The sequence below is a fragment of the Prionailurus bengalensis genome, chromosome C1 (genome assembly GCF_016509475.1).
Source record: "Prionailurus bengalensis isolate Pbe53 chromosome C1, Fcat_Pben_1.1_paternal_pri, whole genome shotgun sequence".
NCBI lineage: Eukaryota > Metazoa > Chordata > Mammalia > Carnivora > Felidae > Prionailurus > Prionailurus bengalensis.
In genome coordinates this window covers 220,711,796-220,727,392 of record NC_057345.1, presented here as the reverse complement: position 1 = coordinate 220,727,392, position 15,597 = coordinate 220,711,796, and the positions used below count along the sequence as shown (strand labels likewise).

Below are 15,597 nucleotides of genomic sequence, written 5' to 3'. Positions count from 1 at the left end.
CCCGAGCGGGTCCATTCAGCCAGCCTGACCTTCCGGTTGTGCCCTGGGAGACCAGGTGCGGGGGGACTACAGACAGTGCTGTGGCAGGGGCAGCGGGACACCCCTCCCGGCAGATGTCACGTGGGCCTCAAACCTTCTCCACCCACTGTGGGGGGGGGACATAGAGCAGGTGCGCTCAGCACGCCCCTGCCCTCCACTTTCTCCAGCCCCGTGTCCAGATGCACAGGATACGTCCACCTGCATGAGATTTTCCTGGCCGTGACATGAGTCACTCTGGCCTGGGAGTGTCCCCATCCCGTCTGGGGGCCGGCCGGGCGTCCCTCCTCAAGGGCTACCCCATCCCCAAGGCTCCCTGGTGCCCCGCTGTGCCCCCAAGGACGCTGCAGACCAGGCAGTTGGTTACCCGTATTCTGTGTTAATTCTCACCACACGTGCTTGCCCGTGTGTCTGTGTCATCGCACACGTGTCCCAGCCAGTCCGGAGGGTTCTGAGAGTAGGAAACAAGCCTTACCTTTTTTCTGAGCCCCCACAAACCTTGGACGGTCCTCAGAACTGCTTGATAGGCTGCTCCCCGACAAGAGGGACTTGGATCCGGGGCCTAAAGCGTCTTAGTTGGGGGGGGAAACAGCACCATCCTGGAACATGAGTGCCACACGGCTTAGGCTTGGGAGCGGGCTGGGGCATCTTTTCTTGTCTTCCTGACTTGCCCCGCCACCCCCCACCCCGGGGACCCCTGGGCATGTGCGGTGAGCCGGCACACAGCCCCTGTTCCCATTTCCGTGAACCGCACTCGGCCTCCAGTGAACTTGCAGTTTCCAGACAAATCGTCCTAGGGGACGCAGGGCTACGCTGGCCCGGCCGCTCCCAGGGAAGTGGCAGGTTGTCCCGCCGGGTAGCTCTCTGGGTGGGTGGAGGGTGGCGGGCCTGCTGCCAGAGGCCCCCGAGGGCCCCGCTGACCGCGGCCAACTCCGCTCCCGTCCCCAGGCCTCGTGTACGACACGCTGATGCTAAAACACCAGTGTACCTGTGGGAACACCAACAGCCACCCCGAGCACGCGGGGCGGATCCAGAGCATCTGGTCTCGGCTGCAGGAGACGGGCCTCCGGGGCAAATGCGAGGTAAGGCCGCCCCCAGGGCAGCTGCTGGGCTCCGGGCGACAGGTCGCAACAGGCTGGGGCGCCCATGAGCATTCCCACCAGGGCATCAGGCACCGGTGTGTGGGTGGGAAGAGGCTCAGTCTGCTTTCCTGAACACCCAGGTCCTCCCTTGGGGGAGCCCGCCTCTGTCCTGCCTCCTTGTTCCCCTGTCACTTCTGTCCCCTCTATCCTCTTGCCCTTTCTGTTCCTCTATCCCCATCCCCCTCCATCCCTGTCCCCCTGCTCCCTCCATCCCCGCCCCCTCTGTCCCCCCTTTCCCCTCTGTCCCCCTGTCTCCTCTATCCCTGTCTGTCCCCGTGTCCCCCGTTTCCTCCGTTCTCCTGTCCCCTAGCCTCCCCTGTGCCCCCCTACTGCAGGACAGTGGCGGCCGGCCCCCCATATGCCCATCAAGTGGGGACCTATGTCCATCCCGCAAAAGCAAGGACGGGATGCGGGTGGCATGTACTTCCCTGCACATTGACCCAGGCAAGAGCCCTAGAGCAGGCACGTCAGGGCCATGGGGGCAGCAGCACCCCCTCTGTGTGTCCATCTGTTCTCCTTCAGAAGCTACAATATTTGGGAATTTAAATTCGTCTGGTGACACAGGATTTTGGGAGGGGAAAGGGGCATGAGAGCCCCACGGTGCCCTCTGGGGAGGACGTGACCCTGCCTGGTTAGGCAGGACGGAGGACGGCACCTGCTCTGGGGTCTGGCCGGAGGCTGCACCACCGGGGGGCAGCAGCGCCCTGGCAGGCACCCCTCCGAGGAGATCTTCCAATGCCCTGGTGTCCTGTTCGGCGTCCCTCATGGGACCAGGGCCCCTGCTCCTCCTTCAAAGGACCGCTCCCCGTGACTGCTCTTTACCCTCTGGCCTCTCCTGGAGGGTCCCCTCCGTCGGGGGCCTCTGGGGGCTTTTAAGATCGAAGACTGCACAGGATCGGTAGGGATAAGACCATGAGACAGAACACGTGGGGAGAATGGGACCTTCGTCTGCCCCGAGGCGGAGTGCTGCCACTTGGTGGCGGGCGGCTGTGGGGCATCCTTGGACCTGTGGACGTGGACACCAGGGAGGAGGGGGTCTGTCAGACGTGGGGTCAGACCTGAGTCAGCAGGACGGCTGGGAGGAGGCCCGTGCGAAACACACAGTGACACGCGGGACGCAGAGCCCGGTGTCCCTGATGTGCGGGGACACTGACCTCAGGGTACACCACCTGCTTCACACAGCCCCGAGGGACATGGCGTCCCTGCCTCCACAGGCTCCCACACGGGCCCCCAGGGCAGAGCGCAGGGCCCAGGTGCTGCACACGGGTGGTGGGCGTCAGCCCTTGACAACAGAGGTTAGAGGGACTGGCAGTGCCCGGACTTCCCAAGGTCCCCGGCCACTCGGAGACCAGAACCTCCTGGTCAGGGCCCCCCGATCCAGTGGACGACTGAGGGAGCCCCAAGGGCCGGGCTCCCCTCCCTGTGCTGCCGTGTCGGGCTCAGCGGGGCAGCGAAGGGCGCGGGCTCACGGCCCCGTCCACGCGGGGAGGCCCGGCTGGCAGATGTGCGGCCGCCGGCCTGCACCTGCCCGCTCCGCTCCCTTCATCTCCCGCGTCCATGGCATCCCTCAGGAAGCTGTCACAGCCAGCGGGAGCAGCCCCAGGCCTGCCTTGCGCTCGGGAGCCCCACCAAGGCCCCCAGGGTCGTGTAGACGCCCGTGGGACTGTCGCCCTCAGAAACGTGAACTTTAATCTCGCTCCATAAACTGCCCTCCTCTTAAAAATTTGAGTAAGCGGAGCTCCTGTAAAGAACAGTGAATTTTATGTTAATTTCTGGGGGGAAACGTGGACATCGCTGTGGAGTCTTGATTTGAGGAATTTCCAGACCAAAGGAAAAGCAGAGGGACAGGCAGGTGATGAGTGAAGGTAGCGAAGGGCCCAGCGAGGATGGCAGGAAGGGTGTCTTTCCCGTGCAGGGGCCTGGTGCCCCGCCCCCCGCACGGGTGCTAGGGGAGCAGCTCCCACGGCTTGTGGCAAGCCCCACCCCCCATCCCCGACAGGGGCCCCAGCAGTTAGAAGGCAAAGTGGCAATTTGATGCCAAATCATGTGGGTGACAGGGAAGGTTAAAGCGTCGAAGGCTGGAATTATCTTTCTAAACGTTTTCAGAGTTATAATTAATGCGTAAAGCCTCCAAAACATTTTTCAAATATTTTTTAAACGTTGTGTTGGGTGCTGTTTACTTTTTGTTTTGCGAGGACCAAATAACCGTGTGCCCGTGCACGTATAAAATTCAGTTTCCTCCGGGGTGACGGTGTTCGTGGAACTGCCTTCTGTTGACATGAAGCCCTGAAGGCACAGGGAGACGTGCGCACCTGTTCCTTCTGTCCCCGCAGTGCATCCGCGGACGGAAGGCCACCCTGGAGGAGCTGCAGACGGTGCATTCGGAGGCGCACGCCCTGCTCTATGGCACGAACCCCCTCAACAGGCAGAAACTGGACAGTAAGAAACTTCTAGGTATTTCAAGGCCTTCTTTACCTTTACCGCCCGCACTCGCTGGCCCCGCCCCTTGAGCGCCGCCCACCGGGCGTGTCCTGCGCCTGCGCGGGGCCTGCACCAGGTACTGAGGGGAGGGCGGGCGGAGGCTGCTGCTGGTTTCGTGCCTGGGCCTGGGGTGCTGCGGCCACGGCGGGCGAGAACCGCCGGTCTTGCAGAACGTGCCGTGGCAGGGCGTAGACACTGGCGGCGGATCGGGGGATACTCCAGCCGCGGACCTGCTGCCAGCCCTCTCTGGCAGTGAGCCCGGAGTCCGGGAGGCAGGGGCAGCCCCACGAGGGCTCCCCGCGGGGTGGGGGGCTTCCGCGCTGGTGGGCCTGAGCGAAGGGACTTGCTGACCGGCGTCTCCTGCGTCAACGCCCAGGAGGTGGGGGGGGGGGGGGGGGTCTGAGCAGGGACCTCCAGCACAGGCAGGTCCGGAGCCTCCGGGCCCTCGGGCTCCTGGGCGCAGACCCCACCCCCGTCATGACCTGTCCGGGGCACCTTGACCCCAGCCTCCCAACCACCTTGAACCTGGAGGGACGCGGGGGCGGCCTCCTCCCCCCTGTCACCGAAGGCTCTGCTCAGGCTGTGCTGGGCGATCCCACCACAGTGTGGCCGGTCACTCCCTCGGTGCATGCGTGGGTGCTAGAAATGCTGTAGGCGTTGAGGTGCCTGACACGAATGAAGCGCTTTAATCTTTAGAGGGGGTGGAGTTGGTGGCCAGGAGGAGATCGGGGTCCTGTCCTAGGGCGGCCAGTCATATTACTCCCTGAGCCCCATTGCCCGGTAGTAACAAGGCTTTCGGACGACGTGAACCCTTGTTCTGGGGACACAGGAGCCAGCAGCACGGGAGAGCCTGGGGGCTGGACGGCAGGTGCCAGAAAGTGCCCTCCCGAGCTAGGGCTGGGGGTGGATACCCCCAACTTGGGGGGGCTTGGCTTGGCCACTGCAGAGACCTGGGCCCGCGACAGAGGGCGGGGAGAGGTCACATCTGGGGCTGGCCAGAGGTTCTGAGAGGCCTCCCCTGCCCCAGGCAGACATTGCCGACACCTCCTCAGAGAATGACCGGCCCTACGGAAGCTGACGGGATCCCAACGGGGAGCCACCAGTTGTGAGCCCACCGTGTGCCCGGAGCTCCCAGTGGCTCTTAGGTCCTCAGTCTTATGAATAGATGACCAAGGATTATCCCCGCCCCCCCCCCCACCCACCAGGGAAGCACTTAGCGGGAGAAAGATCCTGAAACAGGGCAGCTCAGAGGACAGATTTCTGGGACAGATCGGGTACACTGTGAAGAAAACTGAAGCTGTCGTTACCCATAAAGAGAGCTACCACGTCCACGTAACGTGGACAAGTGCAGCCAGCATGGAGGAAACCCAGAACACTCAAGCCACATCAGATAGTAGAGAGTCCCAGGCTGGAGGGGAGGTGGGCTCCATCCCCTAGAAAGCAGAGCAGAACAGGGGCAGGACCTGGACAACAGGGGGAGGAATGAGAAAGTCCAGGGAGCATTCCTGCCGTGCAGAAGCTTCCGGGGAAAGTGAGAAAAAGGGAGGAGCGCATCATAAAGCAATCACGGGCCAGCCACGGCTGCCCGGACCCTCTGAGGGGTGGCAAGGACAGTGTTGGAACGGTGGGAACAAGGGGACATGAGGAGGTGCGTGAGATTCCAGGGCGAGCGCCCCACGACATGGGTGCTGCCTCGCTGGTTCCGGGCAGAGACCTACCCCACCTGCAGCCGTGGCCGAGCCAGGAAGGGCGAGGAGGAGCTGAGCGGAGGCCTTTGCAGACACCCTTTCTCCAGGAAGACACGCAGAGCGAGGTCGAGGGGCCACCAGGCCGTGGGTGGGAGAGCCCGCTGCCTTGTCCGCTCCGGCTGCTGTAACCAGGCACCACAGACAGAGGCCAGAGTCTGTCGCTTACAGGCCAGCAGCGGGAGGGCTGGGATCGAGATGCCACACGGCGGGCGCAGGCTCTTTCAAATCACAGGTCTCGCTGCCTCCTCCCTGGGGCCCGAGGGGAGGGAGCCTGGCAGGGTTTTCCGAAGGCACTGACCACGCCCACCAACGCACAACCCTCGTGACCTGACTGCTTCGAGCCCCGCTTGTAACACCGCCCCCCTGGATGTCAGGGTCCCATTGTGTGAGTCCAGTCACAGAAACCAGCCCCCAATGGGATTTGTTCCCCACGTGGAAGCATCCAGAACACCCTGGAGCAGTGTGGCTGAGGGCTTGTGCCGGCGTCTTGTTGGGCTCCCTCCTGCCCTGCTCCCCCGACCTTGCTGCCGGTGCTGGCTGGGGGCTCGCTTCTCCCACCCGGAGGGGGAGCCGGGGCCTGGTGGGCTCAGAACGACACCAGAGCTGCTTGTCCTTCTGGCCACATGGTGGGTCTGGTCCACGGCCCGGCCAGGTGCTCTGGCTGCCGGGAGCTCTGCTCCCCAAGACCCCCTGGGAACCCCAAGAGAGCTGACGCCAGATGTGCCCCAGAGACCCTCCCACCCCAGCCTGTTCTGTCACAAGAGCCATCACCCCGCAGAGGTACGTCTGTCCTCTGTTTACACAGCAGGGTTTGTCCTTGCTACTCACGTCGGTTTTTCAAAGCCCAGCCGTCGTGGTTTAGGGTACGCTGTAGGAGGTGACACCATAAGATGTGTGGGGACAGTTGGCCAGAACGGGAGGGAGGTTCCCCAGCTCCCTGTGGAGAAGGGCGTTGCTGTGTGCTCTGTCCCTCAGTCGCGGGGTGTTCGTGTGTGGACTGCAGTGTGCCCAGGGCCCCAGTCCCGGCGGTCGTGGAGTGGGACTCGGGCAGAGGGTGGAGGTCTGAGCCGCTAGCTCCAAGGGCAGGACTGCAGGTGCGGGAGGACAGGTTGCTGGTGGAGGGCTTGGGGACCGGCGGGGCCAGAAAAGGTGGGAACCTGGGCAGAGCATGTCCAGAGAGGGGAGCCTCAGAAAGGAGCCTTCCAGGATGCGGACGGTGGGGAGGTGGCCAGTGGCCTCAGGGACGAGCTGAGCAAGGAGGCTGCGTGAAAAAAGGCCAGTGCGGCGTGACAGGCAGGGCGGCACCTCGGCTGCCTGGAACATCTCCAGTACGGGAGAGGATCCTGTGGGCCCCGTCGGTGCCACCGAGGCACAGCACCAGTAAAGCCCCCAACCTCACGGTCCCTGGGGCCGGCTGGACGGCCCCACAGCGGACGGCAGTGTCTACTCTGTCCCAGGCGAGTGCACTGAAAGGCCCCCGCGGCTGTCCCCACTCTTAGCAGGGGGCTCGTCCCAGCTCAGCCCCTGCTCCCTTGCCTGCCCCCAGAGGCCCGTGTCAGCCGAGCCGCCACCAAAGGGCCTTTTGCACTTGTGTGTTGTCTTCTGACCGTGAAGTTGGGCGGGGAGAGGCGGGTCACAGGGAGAGGCGGGCCCGGACGCTCCGGCAGGGGAACCTGCCGGGTCTTGGGGGCTAGTTTCGCACTCGGTTTAGGACTGATGGTGAAGGAGAGACGCGGCGCATGCGGGGCTTCAGGGAGGAGGGCCTGGAGCTCTCCCAGTGGCTGGCCCTGCAGCGGTGCCTCCTGGGCCCGGGTCCGTGTGGGGTTGCCCCTCCTCACTCAGGCCCCCGAAGCCCCCCTCCTGTCTGCGTCGTCCTCACACCTGCGCCTCCCCCGCCGCGATGCAGCCGTCCGAGTGAGCTCCGTGTGTCTTTTGTGGTGGCAGAGCCTGTGTCGGCAGCGCGTGAGCGTGTGTGCGTGGGTCGCGCCGGCGAGGCCCTAAATCGTCGCTTCCTTTTGCTTCCCCGCTACACGCTGTTTCGAAACCCATTCCCATCGCTCCGGGGACACCCAACCGGCTGCCTTCTCTCCGCTCGGGATCCGTTTCGAGAGTCCCGGGGATTGTGCTGGTAACCAGGCGTCCTGTCGTCAGTCTGACTGTTCCAGACCTAGTACAGCTGGCCGTTATCTTGTTGCTAACAGAACCCCGATCGGGCACGTGAACACCACCGTGTGAGTTCCCTCCCTCTTCAAAGCGAGTCTTCTAAGCCGTGTGCGAGAAGCCCCGCGTGGGCGCTGAGCTGCAGGGCCGCTCGGCTCGGCCGACGCGCACCGTGGACGCTGAGGGGTGTGGGTGTCGGCCTTCTGACGGCCGGCCCCTGGGAAGGGAGCCTGGTCGGATGGCCGCGTGGCGCCTGGCAGCGCTCGGGAGGGGTGAGACCCCGTGTGGGGAGCAGCGGTGCCTTCCCCACGCCCGCGGGCCCACCAGCCCACCTCTCAGCGGCTGTGCTGACTGGAAAAGCAAGGTGGCCCTTCACGCGCCCGCTCCCGCTCCGCCCGGACGTTTGTGGCCTTGCCGAGGTGACGTGGCCCCGGACCGCGGGAGGCCCGAGTGAGCCACAGGCGAGGAGGTGGCTGGGGACAAGTGAAAATGAGCTGTGCTGAGAGCCGGCCACGGTTCCTCGGGAGCGGTTTCCGGAACCGCTTTCCTGTCCGGAAGCACATGCTTAGCGCCCACCCAGGAATGCGTGAGGATCCTACCTTTTCTTTCTATTTCGGTCTTTGGTTGCTGGTTAATGAGCAAAGTCAAAATATTTAGGTGATTTATGCTTTTAACGTAGACAGTATTGGCTCTAACTTCAAAAAGAGAAATCTAGTCTCTTAGCAGAGCCTCCTTCCACTTGGACTTAGGCACCAGATGTGTCCGAGTGCATACACACGGGCCTGTGGATTATCCGGGAGGAAGCTCTTTAAATCCCCCACGCCGTGTTCCTGTGTTAGAATCACCCATGGTGGGCAGAGAGCCCGTCATGAAGCCCCAGGGCCTATCGAGGACTCCGCACCGGTCCCAGGACTCAGTCGATGACCTAGGCCATTAGGTGGGCCTCTTCCCGGACACGGGGCAGAGCAGGACGGCAAGAGGCCCGGCGTCCGTGCCCCCTGCTTCCCCGGGCCCGCTCCCCCAGCCCACCCGCTCCCTGCGGCGGCTCCCCGCACAGGGTCCCTCGCGGTGCGGGCCGGGCAAGCCCCTCGGGAGCCACCCTCCCCTGCCCTGCACGTCCCGCCTGGCCCCGCACCCACTCACACATCTGTGTGTTCCTGGCTGTGGACCGGCCGCGGGCACGAGGGAAGGCAGGCAGACGTGTCCCCACCCTCACAGGGCAAACTATCAGAGTGTGTGGCGGCGGGAGCCGCAGATCCAGGCAGTGGCAGTCAGCAAGACGTGGCACGGGGAGAGCAGGCGGGGTGCAGGGAGAGGCCGGGCATTTCAGAGGTGGGAGGGGACGGGTGGCTGTAGGGTGCACCGTGGCCCCGGGTGAACGTGAGCGTCGTGTGTCACGTGAGCAGCAGGAGGGTGCAGGCCAGGGCTGGCCCGTGACGTGGCCCCCGGTGGCTCGGTGCCTGGTGTGGTCCACGCCGGGAGTCGGGATGAGGTGGGCACGGGCGGGGCCAGAGTCCGGCCCGGGCCTGTGGTCCCGCAGTGGGCGCAGCCCTGCCACGTCCAAACAGGAGGCCAGGGGTGCCTGGTCGGCTCAGTTAAGTGTCCGACTCAGGGTTTCTGCTCAGGTCAGGAGGTCACGGTTCCTGAGTATGAGCCGCATGTTGGGCTCTGTGCTGGCCACGGAGTCTGCTTGAAATTCTCTCTCGTCCTCTCCTCTCTTCCTCTCTCAATCTCTCTCTCTCTCTCTCTCACTCTCTCTCTCTCTCTACCCCTCTCTCCCTCCCTCTCTCAAAAAAAAAGAGGAGTCCGAAGCTGGCCTAAGGAACCCACCAGGGGAGGCCTAGGGGCCACGGGGGCAGGGCGCGTACGGGAGCAGCAGGCAGCCCAGAGCGGGTCTCCTGGGCCACCTCCCCAGGCACGCGGCCACATGGAGCCGTAGGGGGGCGGGTGCTCTCTGTCCTTTGTGACAGGTGAGTCGTAGGCTGGTTGCCAGCCAGCGCTGGATCACCCTAAGAAGACAGTCCCGGTCTTTGTCACCAGGGCTCAGGCCCGAGCCCCGTGGGAGAGGGGACTTGCCCCGGTGCCGCTGGCCGGGGAGGGCCTTCCGGGTGGCCAGCTCCACTCCGTGTGGTTTCCTAGCTGTGTCCGTGTGTATAAGTGGGGAGGGGGTGTCGTATTCACATCCCCCCGGGATGCTCCGCGTGATTCCGGGCCCTTCTCTCTCCCTTGTTTGTAGCCAGGGGGCGGGTGGTGCTGCCGGAGCCGCGAACCCGGGAGGATGAGGGCCGGCGGGGGGTCCGGGTCAGGTTGCTAAACAGCGAGAAGTGCTTGGGACACCGCCTTTCGGCTCGTCCTGTGCACGGTGCGCCGGCTCAGGCTGGAAGGAGAGCCCGCCTCTCGGTGCAGACCCCCAGAGGGGTGACCGTTGCCTCGGGGAGGGGGAGGTCTGTCCACGGGGACTGTCCCCCAGCAGCCACACGGTGATGCCGAGGTACCTGTGACGCCAGCCGGCCCCTCGGAGTGTGGCTGTGTTGTGCGCCTCCCGCAAGTGCCAGCGCCCCTGGGCTCCCCGTTCCCGGAGCCTGCGCCGCGCTCCCTGTAGGCGGGGCGCCTGTGACCCTGCCCTCCTGACCTTGACTGTCCTTCTCCCCGCAGGCTCACTAACCTCGGTGTTTGTCAGGCTGCCCTGCGGTGGTGTCGGGGTAAGTACTTCTTTAATGTGTAAATAATGTCCTGCTTGTTCTCGGGCCCCAGTGGCCGCAGAAACCGCTGCCCTGTTTTCCGCAGAGTGGATAATTGCTGCCAGGTGTTTTCCGTAAACAGGGTCTGGCGGGTGGGGCCGCCCCCCCCCCACCGGGCCCTCCCCCACCCCCCACCCCCCACACACGTGTGGCTTCAAAGGCCCGGGGCCTGGGAGCATTTGTAGGCTGGAGTCGGGCACCTTCCTCCGGGAAGGCCGTCTGGCACGCAGGCGCGCCGTGGGGAGCGGGTCGGTCTTGCCTCCCAGCCTGCGCGTCTCGGCTCAGGTTGCGGTGGCACAGGGGTGTGTGCGATCGCTGTGTCCGACCGCCAGCCGGGGGCCCCGGGGAACCTCTGAAGGCCGTTGTGTTGGGGGGGTGGGGGGGCTGCTGCTTTTCTGTGAGCGATAACGCCCTCAGGCTGGCCTGCTCAGGAGAGCCAGCGTCTCTCACGATTTCTGGTCTGGACGTCCACGCTGCCCGCGGCGCGGTGAAGGTCAGGTGTCCACGGCCAGCACTTCTTGTTAACGGGGAGAGGCCCCCATCCCAGCCCCCGGCTCCCGTCGCCCTGGATGACAGAGGGGTGGGGGGCGAGAGCGGGGCCCGGGGCTGCCGGCCATCGAGGCCGCGTGGCCCGCGAAATAGCGCAGTCGGCCGCGGAGGGGAGGGGCCGGCAGGACACCGCGGACAACAAAGCCGCTTCGGCGGAGGCCGCGCAGGGGCAGAGTGTGAGCCTAATTACAGATCGCAGGGTGAAGCCCCGGGTCTGGATTCTGTTATGGAAATGAAACAAAATTGTTTTCTTCCTGAGTCTTTACAAAACTCGCTGCTTTGAAAATTATCCCGTCAGAAAGAGAATAAACGGCCTTTACTCATGCCACCACCAAGCCCCCTAGAGTTACTTTATTTTATATCGTAAGTAGGCTGCAATCTCTTAATTCGGGGCAAATTTTTGGCCAGACTTGAAAAGGCTTGGATTCGGCTGCCCTGCAGCCAGCGCGCCGTGCGAGGCAGGATTTGTAATTTGCAAAAGGGAGAGAGAGCTCAAGTCGGGCCTGGGGCCTGGAGCCAGGCAGCCCCCGCCGCGGGTGCATCCAGATCTGAGCCCCCTGCAGACCAAGCAGCACCCACCTTCACATCCGGGCATGAGAGCGCTGAGCTGGGAAGAGGGAGCCTGGGGACTCACTGGTAGAAGGCGTGAACCGTAGGGTCTCTCGGGGATGGCTGCCTTTCGAGGCCTCTCCATGATCCCCGCTCCCAGGAGGGTGGAGAAGCACTTTGCGTGTGTGGGCTCTGCGTCACTGGTGGGGTCTCGGGAGAGCCAAGCAGACCCCGGGAGCCTGAGTGTGGGTGGGAGTGTGCGTGTTCTGGGTGCTGACGCAGGTGAGGAGGGGCCTCTCCGCTTTTCCTGAAAGTTACTCTGAAGTAACATTTAGGGTGTGGGATGCTGTTTTCAAGTTGGTTGCAGACCCCTTTTCCCTTAACTGTGCCGAAAAGAGAGTTTGAAGTCGGTGGAAGCTCCTTTCAAACCAAGTGAAAGGATCCGCTGCTTTGCTCACCTCCTCATCTTTTCCATCCTCCCCTTAAGGGGACGTGGTGTGGGTGAATCCCCCTCCCTGCTGGCCCTGTGGCCCCCTCGCTGGCCCGGGCGCCCTGAGCAACGTGGCTCCCCAGGGGCCGTGGTGTGCCCGGCACCGGCCGCCTCCGGTACATCCCTTCTGAATCTCTGCAGGAAGTGTCCTCCAAGTTTTCCTCTGCTGGAAGAAACGTGGCAGCCCATTTGCACTTCGGTTCCTCGTTGGGGCTCCTGCAGTGGCAATGGCCCTCCTGCCCCGCCCTCCCCGGGGCTCTTGCCCCTGGAACTCAGGGCCGGAAGGCAGCCATCCCAGGCTGGCCCAGCAGTGGCAGCCTGGGACTCCGTCCTTCCTCTGGACAAGACATCACAGGGCTCCCGCCCCGGGGTCACACACAGAGACCCGTCAGAGTGTGTACCGGGCTGGTTCCCTGGGCTCAGAACCCAAAATCCTCACATTTTGAGGAGAAGTGACCTGAGTGGTTTTGCGTAAACTGCCTTTGGTCCTCGGGGGCAGCATCCCCGCCAGCCTGCCCTGGACACCCTCGTCCTCCCTCCCGGGAGGCTCAGCAGCGGTGGTGGGATGCCCTTGCCACTCGCCCGAGGACCGTCCCCTTCGACTGTAATGAATCGGTTCTGCAGCTGACGTAGGTTGGCCCGGGCCAGCTCTGTTTGAAAAGCTGCTTCCGTGACTAGCGGGACGGTATCGTTTACAACAGAAGCCGCTCTTTGAAAGTCGAATATTAATGCCGTGCAGAGTCGGCAAAGTGCAGAGCATTCTTTTGACATTTGGAAACTGTTTAAAGAACACAGAGGTTTGCTCACTGCAGAGAATAGCCGTCCTCCGGAAATGGCTTGAACCCCTCATAAATGTATTTTCAGTCGTCTCGCTTTGAAGACGAAGCTTCACGAGTTCATTGCGGGAAATGCAACCCCTGCATAACGGTCGGTGTCTTGGCCAGGCGGGCAGGAGCCCGGCTGCGCCCGGACGGACCTGGGCAGGCCCCGACGGGCCTGTGTCACCTCTGCGTGTCGCTGTGTGGGTGGCCTCGGTCTCTGGAGTCCCGGAGCGTTCAGCGCTCGGAGGGGCTGATTTGTTGGGGAGGGGGGGGCTCTCAAATGGACTTCGCAGGCACCACGCTGCAGGTAACGGGCTTGTGACTGCACTGCTCCTCCGAACCTTCACCGGGCGGGGTGTGCCCCCAGGAAGGGCACATGAGCCCTACATGTGCGCGGCCGAGGCTCCGGTCGCCCCACCGCAGATGGTGGCTCGGGGGCCCTTGGCCTGGCACCCGGGGCGGGGGAGGGGGGCCGTGTGCTCCATCTTGGCGCTCCGATCCCGCCCAGGCCCCCACAAGGTGACTTCCGGAACTGGCCGCTCCAATTTCTTGGTCGTCTTCAATGCCCACATCAGCCAGACACGTTGGACGTGTGTCTCCGCAAACAAACCAGCCAGGACGCAGAAGGGAATTACCTGACCACGTTTTCCCGTGCGGGGTGCGCGGCCCTCCAGGAGGTCCCTCGCGGGCTGGCTCCTCCCTTCCCACCCCGCGCTCCCGTCAGACACGCGGAGTGGCTCATTCTCTTCAGCACAAAGTGAAGTCAGACTCTGGAGGGACCTCTGGTTCCAGTTTTTCTTAGGTTTCGTTTTGCTGTTAGCATCGCTCACCTGCCATGAAACCAAACAGGAACAGCGCTGGGTGCGCGAGACGCCCCTGCTCTGAGCCTCGCGTACATCGGGGCGATGGAGGAAAGCAGGGGCACCTCGGGTAGGGGTAGAGGTGCGCACGTCCCATTCGTGCTGCGTTTATGGTTCTCTTCCCGTTCGGTATTTTCTGCCATATCTTAAAAAAAAAAAAAGGTGCGGCCGAATGTGAGCTGGGTGTGTCCTATAATCGGTAAAAGAGAAGCGAGCAGCCCCATACTGGGATTTTGCAGGGAGAGCCCCCAGACTCCACAAGCCCCCAGCTGCACGGCCCCCACAAGAGTCGGGGGGCGGGGGTGACAGGCCGAGACACGCCTCACCGCAGGGCCCTTGCCTCCACAGGTGGACAGCGACACCATATGGAACGAGGTGCACTCGTCGGGTGCGGCCCGCCTGGCCGTGGGCTGCGTGGTGGAGCTGGTCTTCAAGGTGGCCACGGGGGAGCTGAAGGTCAGTGGGGACCCTGCAGAAACCGGCCTGGAGGAAGGCTGCCAGAGGCTTTCCAGGGTGGGGGTGGGAGGACGGCCCCCGGTGGGTCCTCTAGACAAGGAGGCGGTGACTGGGGGAGGGTGGCTCCTGTCCAGGGGCGAGGGTGGGCCCTGTCCCGTGGGTCCCCACTCATCGACGGGAGCACCTCCGGCCTTGGTGAAAGTGCGTGATAGCACAGCGGCTCTCGAAGCTTCGGTCTCGGGAGCACCTTACACTCCCGACAACTTTGAAGAACCCCGAGAGCTTTTGTGTACGAGCTGTGTCATCACCCCGACCATACGAGAGATTGGAGCGGGATTTTCAAAACTGCTTATTAACTTGAAGATAGCAGCGACGCCTGTCTTAGTGGATCAGGCGGTCTCAGACCTGCTCCTGCACGAGTCTGTGGCCCCACAAGGCGTGGGCGTGTGAGAGGGGATGGCGTTCGCATGGCTTTCTCAGACAGCGGTGCAGATTCCTCCTTGATGCTCCACTGCGGTTCCGTATGTGGAAGTTTCTGGAAGATGAGTTGCAGTGCAGAACCTGAAACGGTAGCAGTGGGATCCTCTCCTTGGCATGGAACCCACTGGTCTGTTGCAGGTTGGACAGGGCACCCGACCCAGTGCGGCTCATTTGGAAGTCCTGGCTCATGAGTTAGGCAGACACCTTCCAGAATCTCGACACAGTTTGTTGCATAGTATTTAAAACATCACTGATTTTCGAAACCGTTACTCTGGGCGCCCATCTCCTCGGGAAGGTCATCTGAGCGCAGGCAGGGGCTGGCCGTGGGCTTCTCAGATGACGCTACGGTCTCACCCTGCACCCACTTCCCCGTCCTTCCCTTTTGTTCACTCACCGGGGGAACTTTCACGAAGTCAATACGTTTGATCCCGGCATCACACGTCCTCGGGCAGAGCTGCTGTCCCCTCGAGCCTGCTGGAGAAAACGGGCGGAGGGCCTATGCGTCCCTGGCATTGCCGGCTCCTGTGACACCAGCCGCCTGCCTCCCTTGCCCTGGCACCATGGTGATGGAGTCTTAGGATGGGGGCATGGAGACCCCCAAGGGGGTGCCGCCTGTGCTCGGAACCGGGTGCGGGGCCCGCGCATAGGACAGTGTTGAGAGTGCGCAAAGCGGGGGCTCCCGTGTGAGCGCGTCCCTCCCCGAGCTGGTCCTGCAGCAGGCCCCGTCACCAATGGTCAGCCCGCCCCGGGGGTCAGCCCGCCCCGGGGGCTGTTCCCAGCCTGACCACACAGCTCCCCGCGGGCCACACAAGAGGTGCCCGTGCACATCGTTTTCCGTGGCTGCTGAGCAGTGTATTATGGTTCTGTAAAGCACACGTGACTTACGGGTCCCGGGGGAGGGGGGCACCCTGTAGCCTCTGAGCTGTTTCCGCTGAGTAAATGGGTCACTTATTTTCTGCAGCGCCCGTGCCCCCTGGATCTGCGTCCTTCACGTTCAGCCCAAACTGGGGCAGGAGCCCCTTGCGCTCTGTCTGCACCCAGGGTTCCCATCAGGTGGCTTCTTGGGGATACCGGTCACGAACAG

At 63.4% G+C, this 15,597-nt stretch overlaps 1 protein-coding gene across 5 annotated transcripts in view; it reads left to right on the top strand.

The window, feature by feature from the left end:
* HDAC4 (histone deacetylase 4) overlaps positions 1-15,597 on the top strand; it is a 254,745-nt gene that overhangs the window by 203,933 nt on the left and 35,215 nt on the right. For 3 of the 5 annotated variants that reach the window (XM_043578355.1, XM_043578354.1, XM_043578352.1), the window contains exons 14-17: positions 985-1,118; positions 3,512-3,632; positions 10,223-10,269; positions 13,926-14,033. In XM_043578355.1, coding sequence (XP_043434290.1) covers positions 985-1,118; positions 3,512-3,632; positions 10,223-10,269; positions 13,926-14,033 — 410 coding nt within the window. The remainder of the gene's footprint in view (positions 1-984; positions 1,119-3,511; positions 3,633-10,222; positions 10,270-13,925; positions 14,034-15,597) is intronic. The other 2 variants (XM_043578356.1, XM_043578353.1) reach the window with 1 other exon arrangement.